Source organism: Hypanus sabinus, chromosome X2, assembly GCF_030144855.1.
Source record: "Hypanus sabinus isolate sHypSab1 chromosome X2, sHypSab1.hap1, whole genome shotgun sequence".
Classification (NCBI taxonomy): Eukaryota; Metazoa; Chordata; class Chondrichthyes; order Myliobatiformes; family Dasyatidae; genus Hypanus; species Hypanus sabinus.
In genome coordinates, this window is record NC_082739.1 from 8,351,385 (window position 1) to 8,364,913 (window position 13,529).

The window sequence follows — 13,529 nt, forward strand, 5'->3', positions numbered from 1 at the left end:
CATACTCAGCATATCTATAGAATAGTATCTATAACAGGATCAATGAAAGATCAATTAGAGTGCAAAAGACAACAAACTGTACAAATGCAAGCATAAATAAATAGCAATAAATACTGAGAACAAGGTAAAGAGTCCTTAAAGTGAGATCATTGGTTGTGGGAACATCTCAATGGATGCCAATGGTTTGGATGACAGAATTGATGGCACCCTGCAGGATTCCCTGAAGATTAACTTGCAGGTTGAGTCTGTGGTGAAGAAGGCAAATGCAATGTTAGCATTCATTTTGAGAGGGCTAGAATATAAAATCAAGGATGTAACGCTGAGGCTTTATAAGGCACTGGTGAGGCCTCACTTGGAGTATTGCAAGCAGTTTTGGGCACCTTATCTAAGAAAGATGTGCTGACATTGGAGAGCATTCGGAGGAGATTCACAAGAATGATTTCAGAATTGAAAGGGTTACTATATAAGCAACAGTTGGTGGCTCTGGGCCTGTATTTTCTGGAATTTAGAAGAATGAGGGGAATCTCATTGAAACCTATTGAATGTTGAAATGCCTAGATAGAGTGGACGTTTCCTATAGTGGGGAGCCTAGGACTGGAGGGCACAACCTCAGAATAGAGGGATGTCTACTTAGAATGGAGATGGGGAATTTCTTTAGCTAGAGGGGTGTCTACTTAGAATGAAGATGAGGAATTTCTTTAGCCAAAGTGTGATGAATCTGTGGTATTTGTTGCCACAGGCGGCTGTGGAGGCCAGGTCACTGAGTGTATTTAAGGTGGAGGTTGATAGATTCTTGATAAGTCAGGGCATGAAATGTTACAGGGAGAAGGCAGGAGAATGGGGTTGAGAGGGCAAAGGATCAGCCATGATGGAATGGCAGAGCAGACTCGATGGGCCAAATGGCCTAAATCCACTCCAATGTCTTGTGGTATGTTTGCAGCAAGAAGAAGATACCCATTGCATCAGAATAGTGCACTTGATACAGGAAATGTGTATATCCATACCCAGAAATGAGTGTTAATATTACAGTAAATTATTGTTTCTGGCATAGAAAACAGGTGTGTGCATACCAGGAATGAGTGTTAATGTTCCAAGAAATTAGTATTTCTTTTACAAGAAATGGATGTGATCATATATGGAAATTAATGCTAATTTTACTGAAAATTATTGCTTCTGTCAAAGCAATCAGATGTGAACATACTTGTGGAAATGAGTGTTAATGATATGGAAAATTAGTGTTTCTGATACAGATATGAGTGTGAACATTCCTGGAAATGAGAGTGTCTTTTGAAGAAAATAAGTTGAACATATTATACAAAGTGCAAGTGTAAGATACAGTATGCACTCTGACAATTTCTTAATATTGTAACTTCCAGAGTAATACGTCTGAAGCATGAAGAGCTCTACAAATTATGCCTGGGATTCAATGGTTGTGCAATTATATACAGTGAAGTATGCTGTTCTCTGTGCACCTACATGCCTCTTCTGACTGGACATAAGAACATCGAGGTGTGCCTAATTTACAACAATTGTCATAAATACTCAGTTTACACGAACAATTTAGGAACTCAACAGATAATTGTCAGCATGCTATCTTGCAAAGAAACCTCTATTACATTGGATATTGGAAATCTGTTGCCACAGTTGGTGGTGGAGGAAAAGTCTGTATGCATATTTAAGGAAGAGGTTGATGGATTCTTTATTGGTCAGGGTAGGCAGGAGATTGGGTCTGTGAGGAAAAATGGATTCAGTCATGAGGAAATGGCGGAGCAGACTCGATGGGCCTAATAGCCTAATTTTGTTCCTATGTCTTGCGGTCTTATGGTCTTATATCTTCTTGCTGTGCTTCAATTCATTGATGAAAATATGATACAGAAGTGAAATATGCATGGGTATTCATACATACCAGGAAGTTAATTTGACCATTATGGGAGGTGGATGTGACCTTACCTGGAAATGGGGTGGCCATAACAGGGTGTTTAGTGGCCATAAAAGTGATTATGTGCGGCCATTTTAGAAATGGGTGTAGACACAAGAGACTGCAGATGCTACAATGGGGACCAAAAACAATCTGCTGGAGAAATTCAATGGGTTGAGCAGCACTTGTGGAGGGAAAGGAACCTTTTAGCCGAGACATCAGCAATTCTTTTCCTCCCACAGATGCTGTTTAGTCTGCTGAGCACTTCCAGTGTATTATTTATAGAATTAGGCATGATCAGTATAGAAAAGCATGTCAGCATGTTAGAGGAAACAAGTGTGACTACATCAAGAAATAAAGTGCCCCATCAGAGAAATGAGAGTGATCATTATTGGGAAGGAGTCTACGGTACCGAAAACGAGCATGGCAGCTACAGGACGAGCATAAAGCACGAGTCTATTATTATCGTGGACTTATACCTCACTGTGATGATTATTTATCTTATGACTGAATATGCTGCAATGCTTCCCATCCTGGGAAGCACAGTTGTTCAAGGGAGGATTCTGAGCAATTTCTTGTACCTTGTGAATTATACGCTGGAGTGCCACAACCCTCTAGGAGAAATAAACACTGATCTCCAGAGATTTTCACAAAATATGGTCACATTAATGCCCTTATTTCATGTAGATTTTGTTAAATGAATAGCGTGCCTATGTGACATAACGGAGGCTGGGTGGAGTTACGTTGTCAGAAGCATGATGAAACTAATCCACTTTGGAGATCAGTAGCTGGTAGTGAGGAACAGGTTGAGATCTGAATTTAATACAGAATTTATGAGTGTAATATAAGATTGCTAAAAATGATTAAGAGTATAATCCAATCAAAGTACTTAAAAACAAGAAGATCAAATGTGACGTTCACTGATCTGTAATTTATCAGAGGATTTCATGGTTACTCCTTTGAAATCACTCACAGGAATCTGTTACATTCTGCAATATGAACTATTCTGTAGACAGCTCCCTGACTTTGCCGCAAGGGTTTTAATAGTGATTATTATGAACGTGGACAATAACAGCCTGGGGCACTTTAAGGTCAAAACACAATGACACCCTTATTGTGGAATGTTCTTTGTGAAATGGTAACAGCAAGGGGAGAGGGAATGGCAAAGAGCCCAGGGAGAAGACGAAAGTAAGTAAGGCAAGAAAAGAGAAAGGGAAGATGAGAGAAAGAGAAAAGTGAAGAAAAACAAGCAGAAAAACAGGGAAGAATGAGAAATAAACGATCAGGGGAACAGTGAGAAAGAAAGGAGAAAGATGATAAGGAAAAGTTATGGGAAACATTTAAGAGAAGTTTGGATAAGTACGTGGATGGGAGGGGTACAGAGTGCTATGGTTAAGATGTGGGTCAATGATACTAGGCAGAATAACAGTCAGGCACAGACTAGATGGGCCAAAGGGCCTGTTTCTGTGCTGTAGTGCTCTATGACTGACTCTAAAAGAGAAAAATAAAGGAGAGAAGTTGAGAAAAAAGAAGGGTGTTAGAGGGACAAAAACAGAAAAAGGGAAAGAGAGAATGAAGTAAGGAGAAACAGGAGAAAGAGAAAAATGTGTAGTGCAAGAACAGAAGAGAAAGCATTAACAGCATGGAGGCTGCTTTATCATTCTATATTTTCGCAGATGAAAGAAAATTGAAACGATAAGCTCACCAGCATCTGCATTTCCTGTTCCCGGATTCGTTCCTCCCTCTGTCTCCGGTGATAATCCAGGAGTTCATCCTCATTGTCACTGATTTCAGAGATACTGTTTTTCCGCTGTCGTGGTACTGGGATCCTCTCATCCCCCACCATTTTCCTCTGCATTCTTGGGCTTTGCAGTGGTGTTGAGATGGACAAAGATGACAAGCTGTGTGCCGGGGTTAAGGTATTCCCATAGGCTTTCCGTGAATGGTCAACAGACAGCAAAGTTGGGGATGGGCTGCGATCCCTGACTCCTCTTCCAGTGCTTAAGGTGTTTGACCCGGGGGTACTATGCACTAAGAAGTCCTCATTCCTTTCTGATGAGCCTGAGGAATATTTGCGTCTAAATCGAGGGCTTTCTGGCATTTCCTTGACCAGCTTCATCTGATGGGAGGGACTATTGTGAATGACCATATCTCGAGAGGTCCTCACTTGAGGAGAATTTGGTAGATTGGAGAATGTGGGGATTGGTCCAGACCTCCTTGTCATGGAAGGACTTAATGGAGGCAGTTCCCTCATGCTTTCTATGCTTCGTCTACCCATTCTGGGGCTCTCAGGAGGCTGCAGGCTTCTTGGTTGTAACTGGACAGGCTGATTTACATGAACATATCCCAAGCTCTCCAGTGGCTGGAAACCCCTTGGGGACATCTGCCGAGACGGGCTGGAAGTGATGGATCGATCAATGGGAGTTTCCTTAGCCTCTCTGAAAGGACTTGGAGGCCTTTCTTGAAGGACAGCTCCTTTGGTCCTCGGGCTTGAAGGTGGGTGAACCTTGGCTGCAGCTCGAGGGCTGCTTGGAACATTCACAACTTGAACTCTGGAACTTCCTCCACTGAAGTCACTTGGGCTAACAGATACTGATGGTAGATGGTGACTTTGTAGTGATAGTTTTGAACTCTCTGGCATCTTCCTGGTTTCATTAAGCATCGCTGAGTTCAAGGTATCAAGTGGAAACCCTCTGCGGTTAAGGGTTGGGCTCGGCGGGGTTTCATGGACATTGGGCACTTTTCTGTGAGCACGTGGACTCTCTGACACCCGCTGCATCCCTGGGCCAAGACCATTACACTTAGTCAGGTCAATCGCCATGCCACTATAGGATGGCACTGGCCGAGGGGATGGAGGCTGCACAGTGTGATTATAACTTGAAGATCTAATAGGCACAGTTGGGGGCAATGTTGGCCCTTGCTCCTGACTACCTGGGGAATGGCTGGTGCAACTACTGCTGCTGCCGGGCGACGGAGAGGACAGAGGGGAGAATGGCGGCGACATGTTGTCATAACTTGATCCCACTGACATGGTGCCAGGACTCATAGGAGGTGACAGAAGGTACCTCTCGCCTCCATTGATCATGGGGGATAAAGGCGATTGGGCATTGGCTGCCTTTTTTTTACCAGGAGATGTAGCATCTTCCATCACCAAAGAGTCCATGATATCTTGTAGATCCTTCTCGATTGAGCTGACCAGTGAACTGGGAGTGGCTTGGGATCTTGATGGCGGATTGTTTGAAGCTTCGTTAAGGTGAGTTTGGTGATTGCCATTGACCAGACTGGTGGGATCTGAATAAAGAAAAAGAAACAAGCTCAGTTACTAGAGATTATTTCACATTCTAGTGATATTATTGACGGATGCTTGGTATTCTGGGACATGGCATCAATAACAAGCAACCAAAATGGCCTTGCTGTTATCCCTTATGGAGCTACCAGGCCATTCCTTTTCAGAGAGTCTGTCTTTTCCCCTGGTTAGAAATGTCAAACACTTGAAGACAAGCTTTTAAGGCTGGGTGAGGGGGGGGGGGGGGGGAAGGGTCTAAAAGTGACACGAGGAGCAAGGTTTTACGCGGAGTGTGATAATGGAATGCATTACCTGGGGTAGTGGTGGAAGCAGGCGGCTTGGTAGAGTTTAAATGGCTTTTAGGTAGACACAGAAACATGAAAGGAATGGCAGGATATGGATGACACACAAGAGGAGGACATTGATTATTAATTGGTATCTAGGTTGGCACAACATCATGGGCTGAATGGCCTGTCCAGTGCTACATTGTTCTATGTTCTTAGAAGCAATTTTAGACAAATCCAGTTAATTTCAGATCATAAGACCATAAGCTATAGGAGCAGAATAAGGCCATTTCATTGTCTGCTGATCCAATTTTCCTCTCAGCCCCAATCTCCTGCCTTCTCTCCATATCCCTTCATGTCCTGAATAATCAAGAATCTATCAACCTCTGGCTTAACTATACATAAAGACTTGGCCTCCACAGCTGACTGTGGCAAAGAATTCCACAGATTCACCACTCTCTGGCGAAAGAAATCCCTCATCTCCGTTCGAAAAGGACGCCCCTCTATTCTCTGGCTGTATCCTCTGGTCTAAGACTCTCCCATCACAGGAAACATCCTCTCCACGTCCACTCCGTCAAGGCCTTTCACCATTCGATAGGTTTCAATGAAGTCACCTCTCATTCTTCTGAATACTAGGCCCAAAGCCATCAACTGCTCTTCATATGACAAGCTATTCAATCCTGGAATCAATGTCGTGAACCTCCTTTGAACCCTCTCCAGTTTCAGCATATCCTTTCTAAGATAAGGGGTCCAAACTGCTCACAATACTCCAAGTGAGGCCTCTCCAGTGCTTTATAAAATCTCAACATTACATCCTTGCTTTTATATTCTAGTCCTCTTGAAATGAATGCTAACATTGCACTTGCCTTCCTCACCACAGACTCAACTTGCAAATTAACCTTTAGGGAATCCTGCATAAGGACTCCCAAGTCCCTTTGCATCTCAGTTTTTATTTTGTATTTTCTCTCCATTTAGAAAATAGTCAAACCTTTCATTTCTTCTACCAAAGTGCATGACCATACACTTCCCAACACTGTATTCCACCTGCCATTTCTTTTCCCTTTCTCCTAATCTGTCTAATTCCTTCCATAGCCTCCCTGTTTTATCAAAACTACCTGTCTCTCCACTTACCTTCGTATCATCTGCAAACTTTGCAACAAAGCCATCAACTACATTTTCCAAATCATTGACAAAAACATAAAAAGAATTGGTCCCAACACAGAACCCTGTGGAACACTACTAGTCACTGGCAGGCAACCAGAAAAGGCTCCCTTTATTCTCATCCTTTGCCTCCTGCCAATCAGCCACAACTTTATCCATGCTAGAATATTTCCTGTAATACCATGGGCTCATAGCTTGTTAAGCAGGCTCATGTGTGGCACCTAGCCAAAGGCCTTCTGAAAATCCAAGTACACAACATCAACCAATTCTTCTTTGTCTCTCCTGCTTGTTATTTCTTCAAAGAATTCCAATGGATTTGTCAGGCAAGATTTTCCCTTGAGGAAACCATGCTGACTACGGCCTATTTTATCATGTGCCTCCGAGTACCCTGAGACCTCATCCTTAGTAATCAACTTCAACCTCTTCTCAACCACTGAAGTCAGACTAACTGGCCTATAGTTTCCTTTCTTCTGCTTCTCTCCTTACTTGAAGAGCAATATGACATTTGCAATTTTCCAGTTTTCTGGAACCATTCCAAAATCTAGTGATTCTTGAAAGATCATTACTAATGCCTCCACAATCTCTTCAGCCACCTCTTTCAGAACCCCCGGGTGTGCACCATCTTGTCCAGGTGACTTCTCTGCCTTCAGATCTTTCAGTTTCCCAAGAACCTTGTCCCTAGTAATGGTAATTTCACGTACTTCATGACCCCTGACACCTGGAACAGCCACCATACTGCTAGTGTCTTGCACCATGAAGACTGATGCAAAATACTTATTCAGTTTGACCTCCATTTCATTGTTCCCCTATTACTACATCTCCAGCATCATTTTCCAGTTATTCAATATCCACTCTCACCTCTCTTTTCCTCTTTATGTAGCTGAAGAAACTTCTGGTATCCTCTTTAATATTACTTTCGTATTCCATCTTTACCTTCTTAATTACTTTTTTTGTTGTCTTTTATGTTGTCTTTGACTTCTCTTATTAGCCATAGTTGACCTTTTACTAAATGGCTGGACTTCTTTTTAACAAGTGGTAGACAATTGTCATGCAGGTGAGAAACTGCTAGAGAATTCAGCAGTCTGGTGAACAAGGAGGCAATTGGGAGAGAGAGAGGACTCTGACTTGGTTTTGATGACACTTTTGGTTGTGACCTTGGGAGAGAGAGTACGGCGCCAGCTGAGACATGAGCTGGGAAATCACCATGGTAACAGTTCAGAGTGGTTGAGCTAACGGACGGCCGGAATTTCGAATGGAATATAAAAAGTTGAGGCTTTAGGTCTGATAATGGCAGAGGAGAATTGCGGAAGCTACCCGAGAAACCACTGGTGGAGTTTAAGACCACCACGAGGGTGGAGGCCACGGACTGAGTAATTTCGACCCATGATTACCAGTGCGGGTAAGAGCTTGCCTGTGGGGGTCTGCTGGTGGTGAACCCGTGCCGTGGGTTAGTAGACCATTCCCTAGAAGGGGCTCTACCCATCTGTGTCTGTGTGGGGTTCACACGAAGTGACTCCAAAGACTTCGGAAGCAAGAACAACTAAAGCTGCCAATGTGAACATCAACTCAATTAACACTCTCTCTCTCTCTCCCTCCATCAGTTCAACTCGACGCAACACAAAGTGAACTAAGCTGCTTAAACTTACCTGACACCGTAAGACTGATATCTACCTCCAGGACTATTATATTTGTATCCACACACACACATTTACGGAGATATATATATAGTTTATAACCTGTATTGTATTATCCGGTTTTAATGATATTAATTCGTAGTAGTAATAAATATAGTCTTAATTTGTAGTAAACCAGACTCCAAACATGTTCCATTTCTGTTGGTCCTTTTCAACTTGTCACGGGATTCGTGACACGGTGAAGAGTGGGAAGGTTGGGACTGACGCTGAGGCTGACTCCAGCACAACCAACTACTCTTTCTCTATAACTCCTTCCAGTTTTACAACCCTCTAAGACCTCTGACTCCCACTTCCCCATCGGCATTGTCTCACCACTGATGGCCTGGCCTTCAGCTGCTCGGCCCCTTGCCCAAACCTCTCCATCAGCCTCTTCAAGAAATTCTACTACTCTGTCAAAATTTTGGTGCTCTGGCTTTCATGCCCTTTCTTAAGTCTATGGCTATTTACTGTAAAACACTTTGGACCATTTCAGAGGCACTATGTAAATGCACGTTGGTATTTGAATGCAATTGAATCACATATTCCATTCGACATTTAATTTGTTTCAGCTTGCTGACTCATACTGCAAGACTGCATCACCCAGTTAGAGAGACAATCACCGGGTTCTTTTAATCTTTATTCTGCCCATAATCTGGAAATGTTTCCAGTTTTATTAAATAAAAATGAATGAGATCAGTAGTACTGGAATGGTACCAGAGCTGCTGCTTGCTCTTTGCTCCATCATTAAGCCCACAGCTCCGAGTTAATTGGACGTTGCCAAGATAACACAGAGAAATGTTATCCTCTGTAACAAGGAAGATGTCATTTAAACTTTTAAAGGATAAACACTGGTTTGTGTTTGGATGGCCTTTGCAGTCACAAGTTATTTTGTCAAATTTTGATTTGATATTGGTACTCTTAAAGGTGGCCTCATCTGCTTTTGTACTTTCTTTGCATTTTGATTCCGCATTCACTTGGCCTAAAGTAGTCAGGAAAATCAGACACGCGCATCTCGGGTCATGGCCAGTGACAACGACAATTTGTATTCCTCTTGATGTTGAAAATTTCAAATTAAATACAAAAGTTGCTGGAAATACTCAACAGGTCAGGTAGCATCTGTGAAACGAGTCATTCATCAGAACTGGTGAAGGGTCTTTGACCTGACCACTTAAGTATTTCCCACATTTTCTACTTTTATTAATGTTTTTATATAATGTTACAACTTGAATAATTGTTCCAAGACTCTTGATAAGACCGCTATTCAAAAAAATCGACATCATGTCACATGAAAAGGTATTAGCAAAGGTAAACAAAGGCTTGGCTAAAGAAATATGTTTTAAGTAGTGGAAGAGATAGGAGGTGGAGAAAGGGAGATGTTCAGGAAGGAAATTGCAGAACGTTGGATAGATTCAACTGAAGAATGAGGTGAAGAATTGAATGACCTTGTAGAAATAGGAAAGAGCAGATCTGAAGGCAAGGATGAAAAATGTATAATTAAACCATTACTTTTGTTGGTTTAAGTCAGGAAGAGAGTGAAGTGAACACAGGCATGCTGAGTGAACACAACTTCAAGGGAATTGGGAATGGGTGGCAGAATTTTGGATGAATGAGGAGGCTGCCCAGGAATATGCTGAGATAATAACATCTTGATTTGAATGAAGGCTTAAGCAACAAATAAGTTAAGTAGGGTGGAATTGGTTGGGTGATTTTATGGAAAGGAAAACTGACCATCTTGGTGACTGCATGGATGACTTGACTGAAGCATCTCACCTACTATCTCTCCCAGGCAAAATTCTCCATTAAGGTAACATTTCTCTTCTGGCTCATCCATTTAGTGCCTTCCTTACACAGCTGTATTTTGCAACCCCCTTGGTTACTGCCTACAGTACATAGAGTAATACAGCATAGAAACTTGTCCATGCCAATCATAATGGTCTATATCGGCTAGTGGCATTTGCCTGCTTCATCATTTGCCTGTAAAAAGTACCAAACCTGGGTGTAATCCTTGATTAAGATATGAATTTTAAATTCTACAATAAGAATGTGACCAGGGCTGCATTTCTACACTTAAGAAATATTGCAAAGGTATGTTCGTTTCTGTCATGTAATGAAGCTGAAAAACTAATTCACCCTTTATATCAAATCATCTAGATTACTGCAATGCACTTTTTACTGGCCTTCCAAAGCAATCTAATGACAAACTTCAACTCATTCAGAATGCTGCTGCTAGACTTTTAACCAAAACCAGGATGAGGGAACATATCACTCCCATACTAGCTACTCTGCAACGGCTTCCTGTATCTTTTAGAATGGACTTTAAAGTTCTCTTCCTTGTTGTTAAAGCTCTCAATTGTGCACCACCATATAACAATCACAGCACGGAAACAGGCCATCTTGGCCCTCCTAGTCCGTGCCGAACCCTTAATCTCACCTAGTCCCACCTACCCGCACTCAGCCCATAACCCTCCACTCCTTTCCTGTCCATATACCTATCCAATTTTACCTTAAATGACACAACTGAACTGGCCTCTACTACTTCTACAGGAAGCTCATTCCACACAGCTATCACTCTTTGAGTAAAGAAATACCCCCTCGTGTTTCCCTTAAACTTCTGCCCCCTAACTCTCAAATCATGTCCTCTAGTTTGAATCTCCCCTACTCTCAATGGAAACAGCCTGTTCACGTCAACTCTATCTATCCCTCTCAAAATTTTAAATACCTCGATCAAATCCCCCCTCAACCTTCTACGCTCCAATGAATAGAGACCTAACTTGTTCAACCTTTCTCTGTAACTTAATTGCTGAAACCCAGGTAACATCCTAGTAAATCGTCTCTGCACTCTCTCTAATTTATTGATATCTTTCCTATAATTCGGTGACCAGAACTGCACACAATATTCCAAATTTGGCCTTACCAATGCCTTGTACAACTTTAGCATTACATCCCAACTTCTGTACTCAATGCTTTGATTTATAAAGGCCAGCGTTCCAAAAGCCCTCTTCACCACCCTATCTACATGAGACTCCACTTTCAGGGAACTATGCACAGTTATTCCTAGATCTCTCTGTTCCTCTGCATTCCTCAATGCCCTACCATTTACTCTGTATGTTCTATTTGGATTATTCCTGCCAAAATGTAGAACCTCACACTTCTCAGCATTAAACTCCATCTGCCAACGTTCAGCCCATTCTTCTAACCGGCATAAATCTCCCTGCAAGCTTTGAAAATCCACCTCATTATCCACAACACCTCCTACCTTAGTATCATCGGCATACTTACTAATCCAATTTACCACCCCATCATCCAGATCATTTATGTATATTACAAACAACATTGGGCCCAAAACAGATCCCTGAGGCACCCCGCTAGTCACCGGCCTCCATCCCGATAAACAATTATCCACCACTACTCTCTGGCATCTCCCATCTAGCCACTGTTGAATCCATTTTATTACTCCAGCATTAATACCTAACGACTGAACCTTCTTAACTAACCTTCCATGTGGAACTTTGTCAAAGGCTTTGCTGAAGTCCATATAGACTACATCCACTGCCTTACCCTCGTCAACATTCCTCGTAACTTCTTCAAAAAATTCAATAAGGTTTGTCAAACATGACCTTCCACGCACAAATCCATGCTGGCTACTTCTAATCAGATCCCGTCTATCCAGATAATTATAAATACTATCTCTAAGAATACTTTCCATTAATTTACCCACCACTGATGTCAAACTGATAGGTCTATAATTGCTAGGCTTCCTTCTAGAACCCTTTTTAAACAATGGAACCACATGAGCAATACGCCAATCCTCCGGCACAATCCCCGTTTCTAATGACATCTTAAAGATCTCTGTCAGAGCTCCTGCTATTTCTACACAAACTTCCCTCAAGGTCCTGGGGAATATCCTGTCAGGACCCGGAGATTTATCCACTTTTAAATTTCTTAAAAGCGCCAGTACCTCCACCTCTTTAATTGTCATAGGTTCCATAACTTCCTTACTTGTTTCCCACACCTTAGACAATTCAATATCCTTCTCCTTAGTGAATACCGAAGAGAAGAAATCATTTAAAATCTCTCCCATCTCCTTCGGTTCCACACATAGCTGACCACTCTGATTCTCTAAGGGGCCAATTTTATCCCTCACTATCCTCTTGCTTTTAATATAACTGTAGAAACCTTTCGGATTTACTTTCACCTTATTTGCCAAACCAACCTCGTATCTTCTTTTAGCTTTTCTAATCTCTTTCTTAAGATTCCCTTTACATTCTTTATATTCCTCGAGCAATTCCTTTACTCCATGCTGCCTATATCTATTGTAGACATCCCTCTTTTTCTGAACCAAATTTCTAATTTGGTTCAGAATTGTCTGGGACCGGAGTACATAACAGAATTGTTTACATTATATAATCCTGCCTGAGCTCTCAGGTCTTCTTCCACCAGTCTCTTAAATTTAAATGACTCTCTCAAAAGATAATTGGCAGGTCAGCTTTATTGAACTATGCTCCTAAACTGTGGAATTCAATACCTAAGACTATAAGCGACACAGACTCAGTGGACACTTTTAAATACCAGCTCAAAACTTATTTATTTAACCTTGCTTTTAACTAACATCTTTCTGTCTTTTATTTTCATGTTTGCCCTTTATCCCATTGTACTTTGAACTACATCATCTGCATAAAAAGCGTTCGAGCTTTCCTGTTCATACACCTGCCCATTTGTACCGGCAGATGCTGCAGTGCATCGGCACCGGGCCTCAAGGTGACTGGTCCCGGGTTTGAATCCGGCCGGCTCCTTGCATGCTTTCCACCTGTGCTGGGTTGAGCTTCAAGCTAGTAACTTGTTCTCATAAAAAATGACAAAATACTCAAGATTGCTGCCCGATGAGCCACAAGGCACAGAGAGGAATAGCAACAACCTGTCCAAGTGTCTCTTATGTTCTATAGTTGATTCCAGATTCAAACCACTTGATTGAAGTTTCTTATGATCACACATTAATATTTTACCAAGTTAAATTTTTCTCACTATGTTTCTTTGGGTTGTTATCAAGTATTCAAATATATTTATAAATGACATTACTTAGAATAGCTAACACCTCAGATGCTTAAGTAAGACAGAAGCTGCATTTCCTGGAGAAGGACATCCAACTGACAAGCTAGCATCACAAAATTTCCCCGAGCAATACAACTGACAAAATGCATTGCCATATC

The 13,529-nt window shown here is 41.9% G+C and overlaps 1 protein-coding gene across 17 annotated transcripts in view; it reads right to left on the reverse strand.

Annotated features, from left to right (window-relative positions):
* The window catches only part of phldb1b (pleckstrin homology-like domain, family B, member 1b), a 394,940-nt gene that overhangs the window by 123,730 nt on the left and 257,681 nt on the right, over window positions 1–13,529 (reverse strand). For all 17 annotated transcript variants that reach the window (XR_009509084.1, XR_009509085.1, XM_059956924.1 and 14 more), the window contains one exon: window positions 3,624–5,209. Coding sequence is in view for 15 of the 17 variants with exons in the window: in XM_059956924.1 (XP_059812907.1) it covers window positions 3,624–5,209 (1,586 nt within the window). In the remaining 2 variants the exon portion in view is untranslated. The remainder of the gene's footprint in view (window positions 1–3,623; window positions 5,210–13,529) is intronic.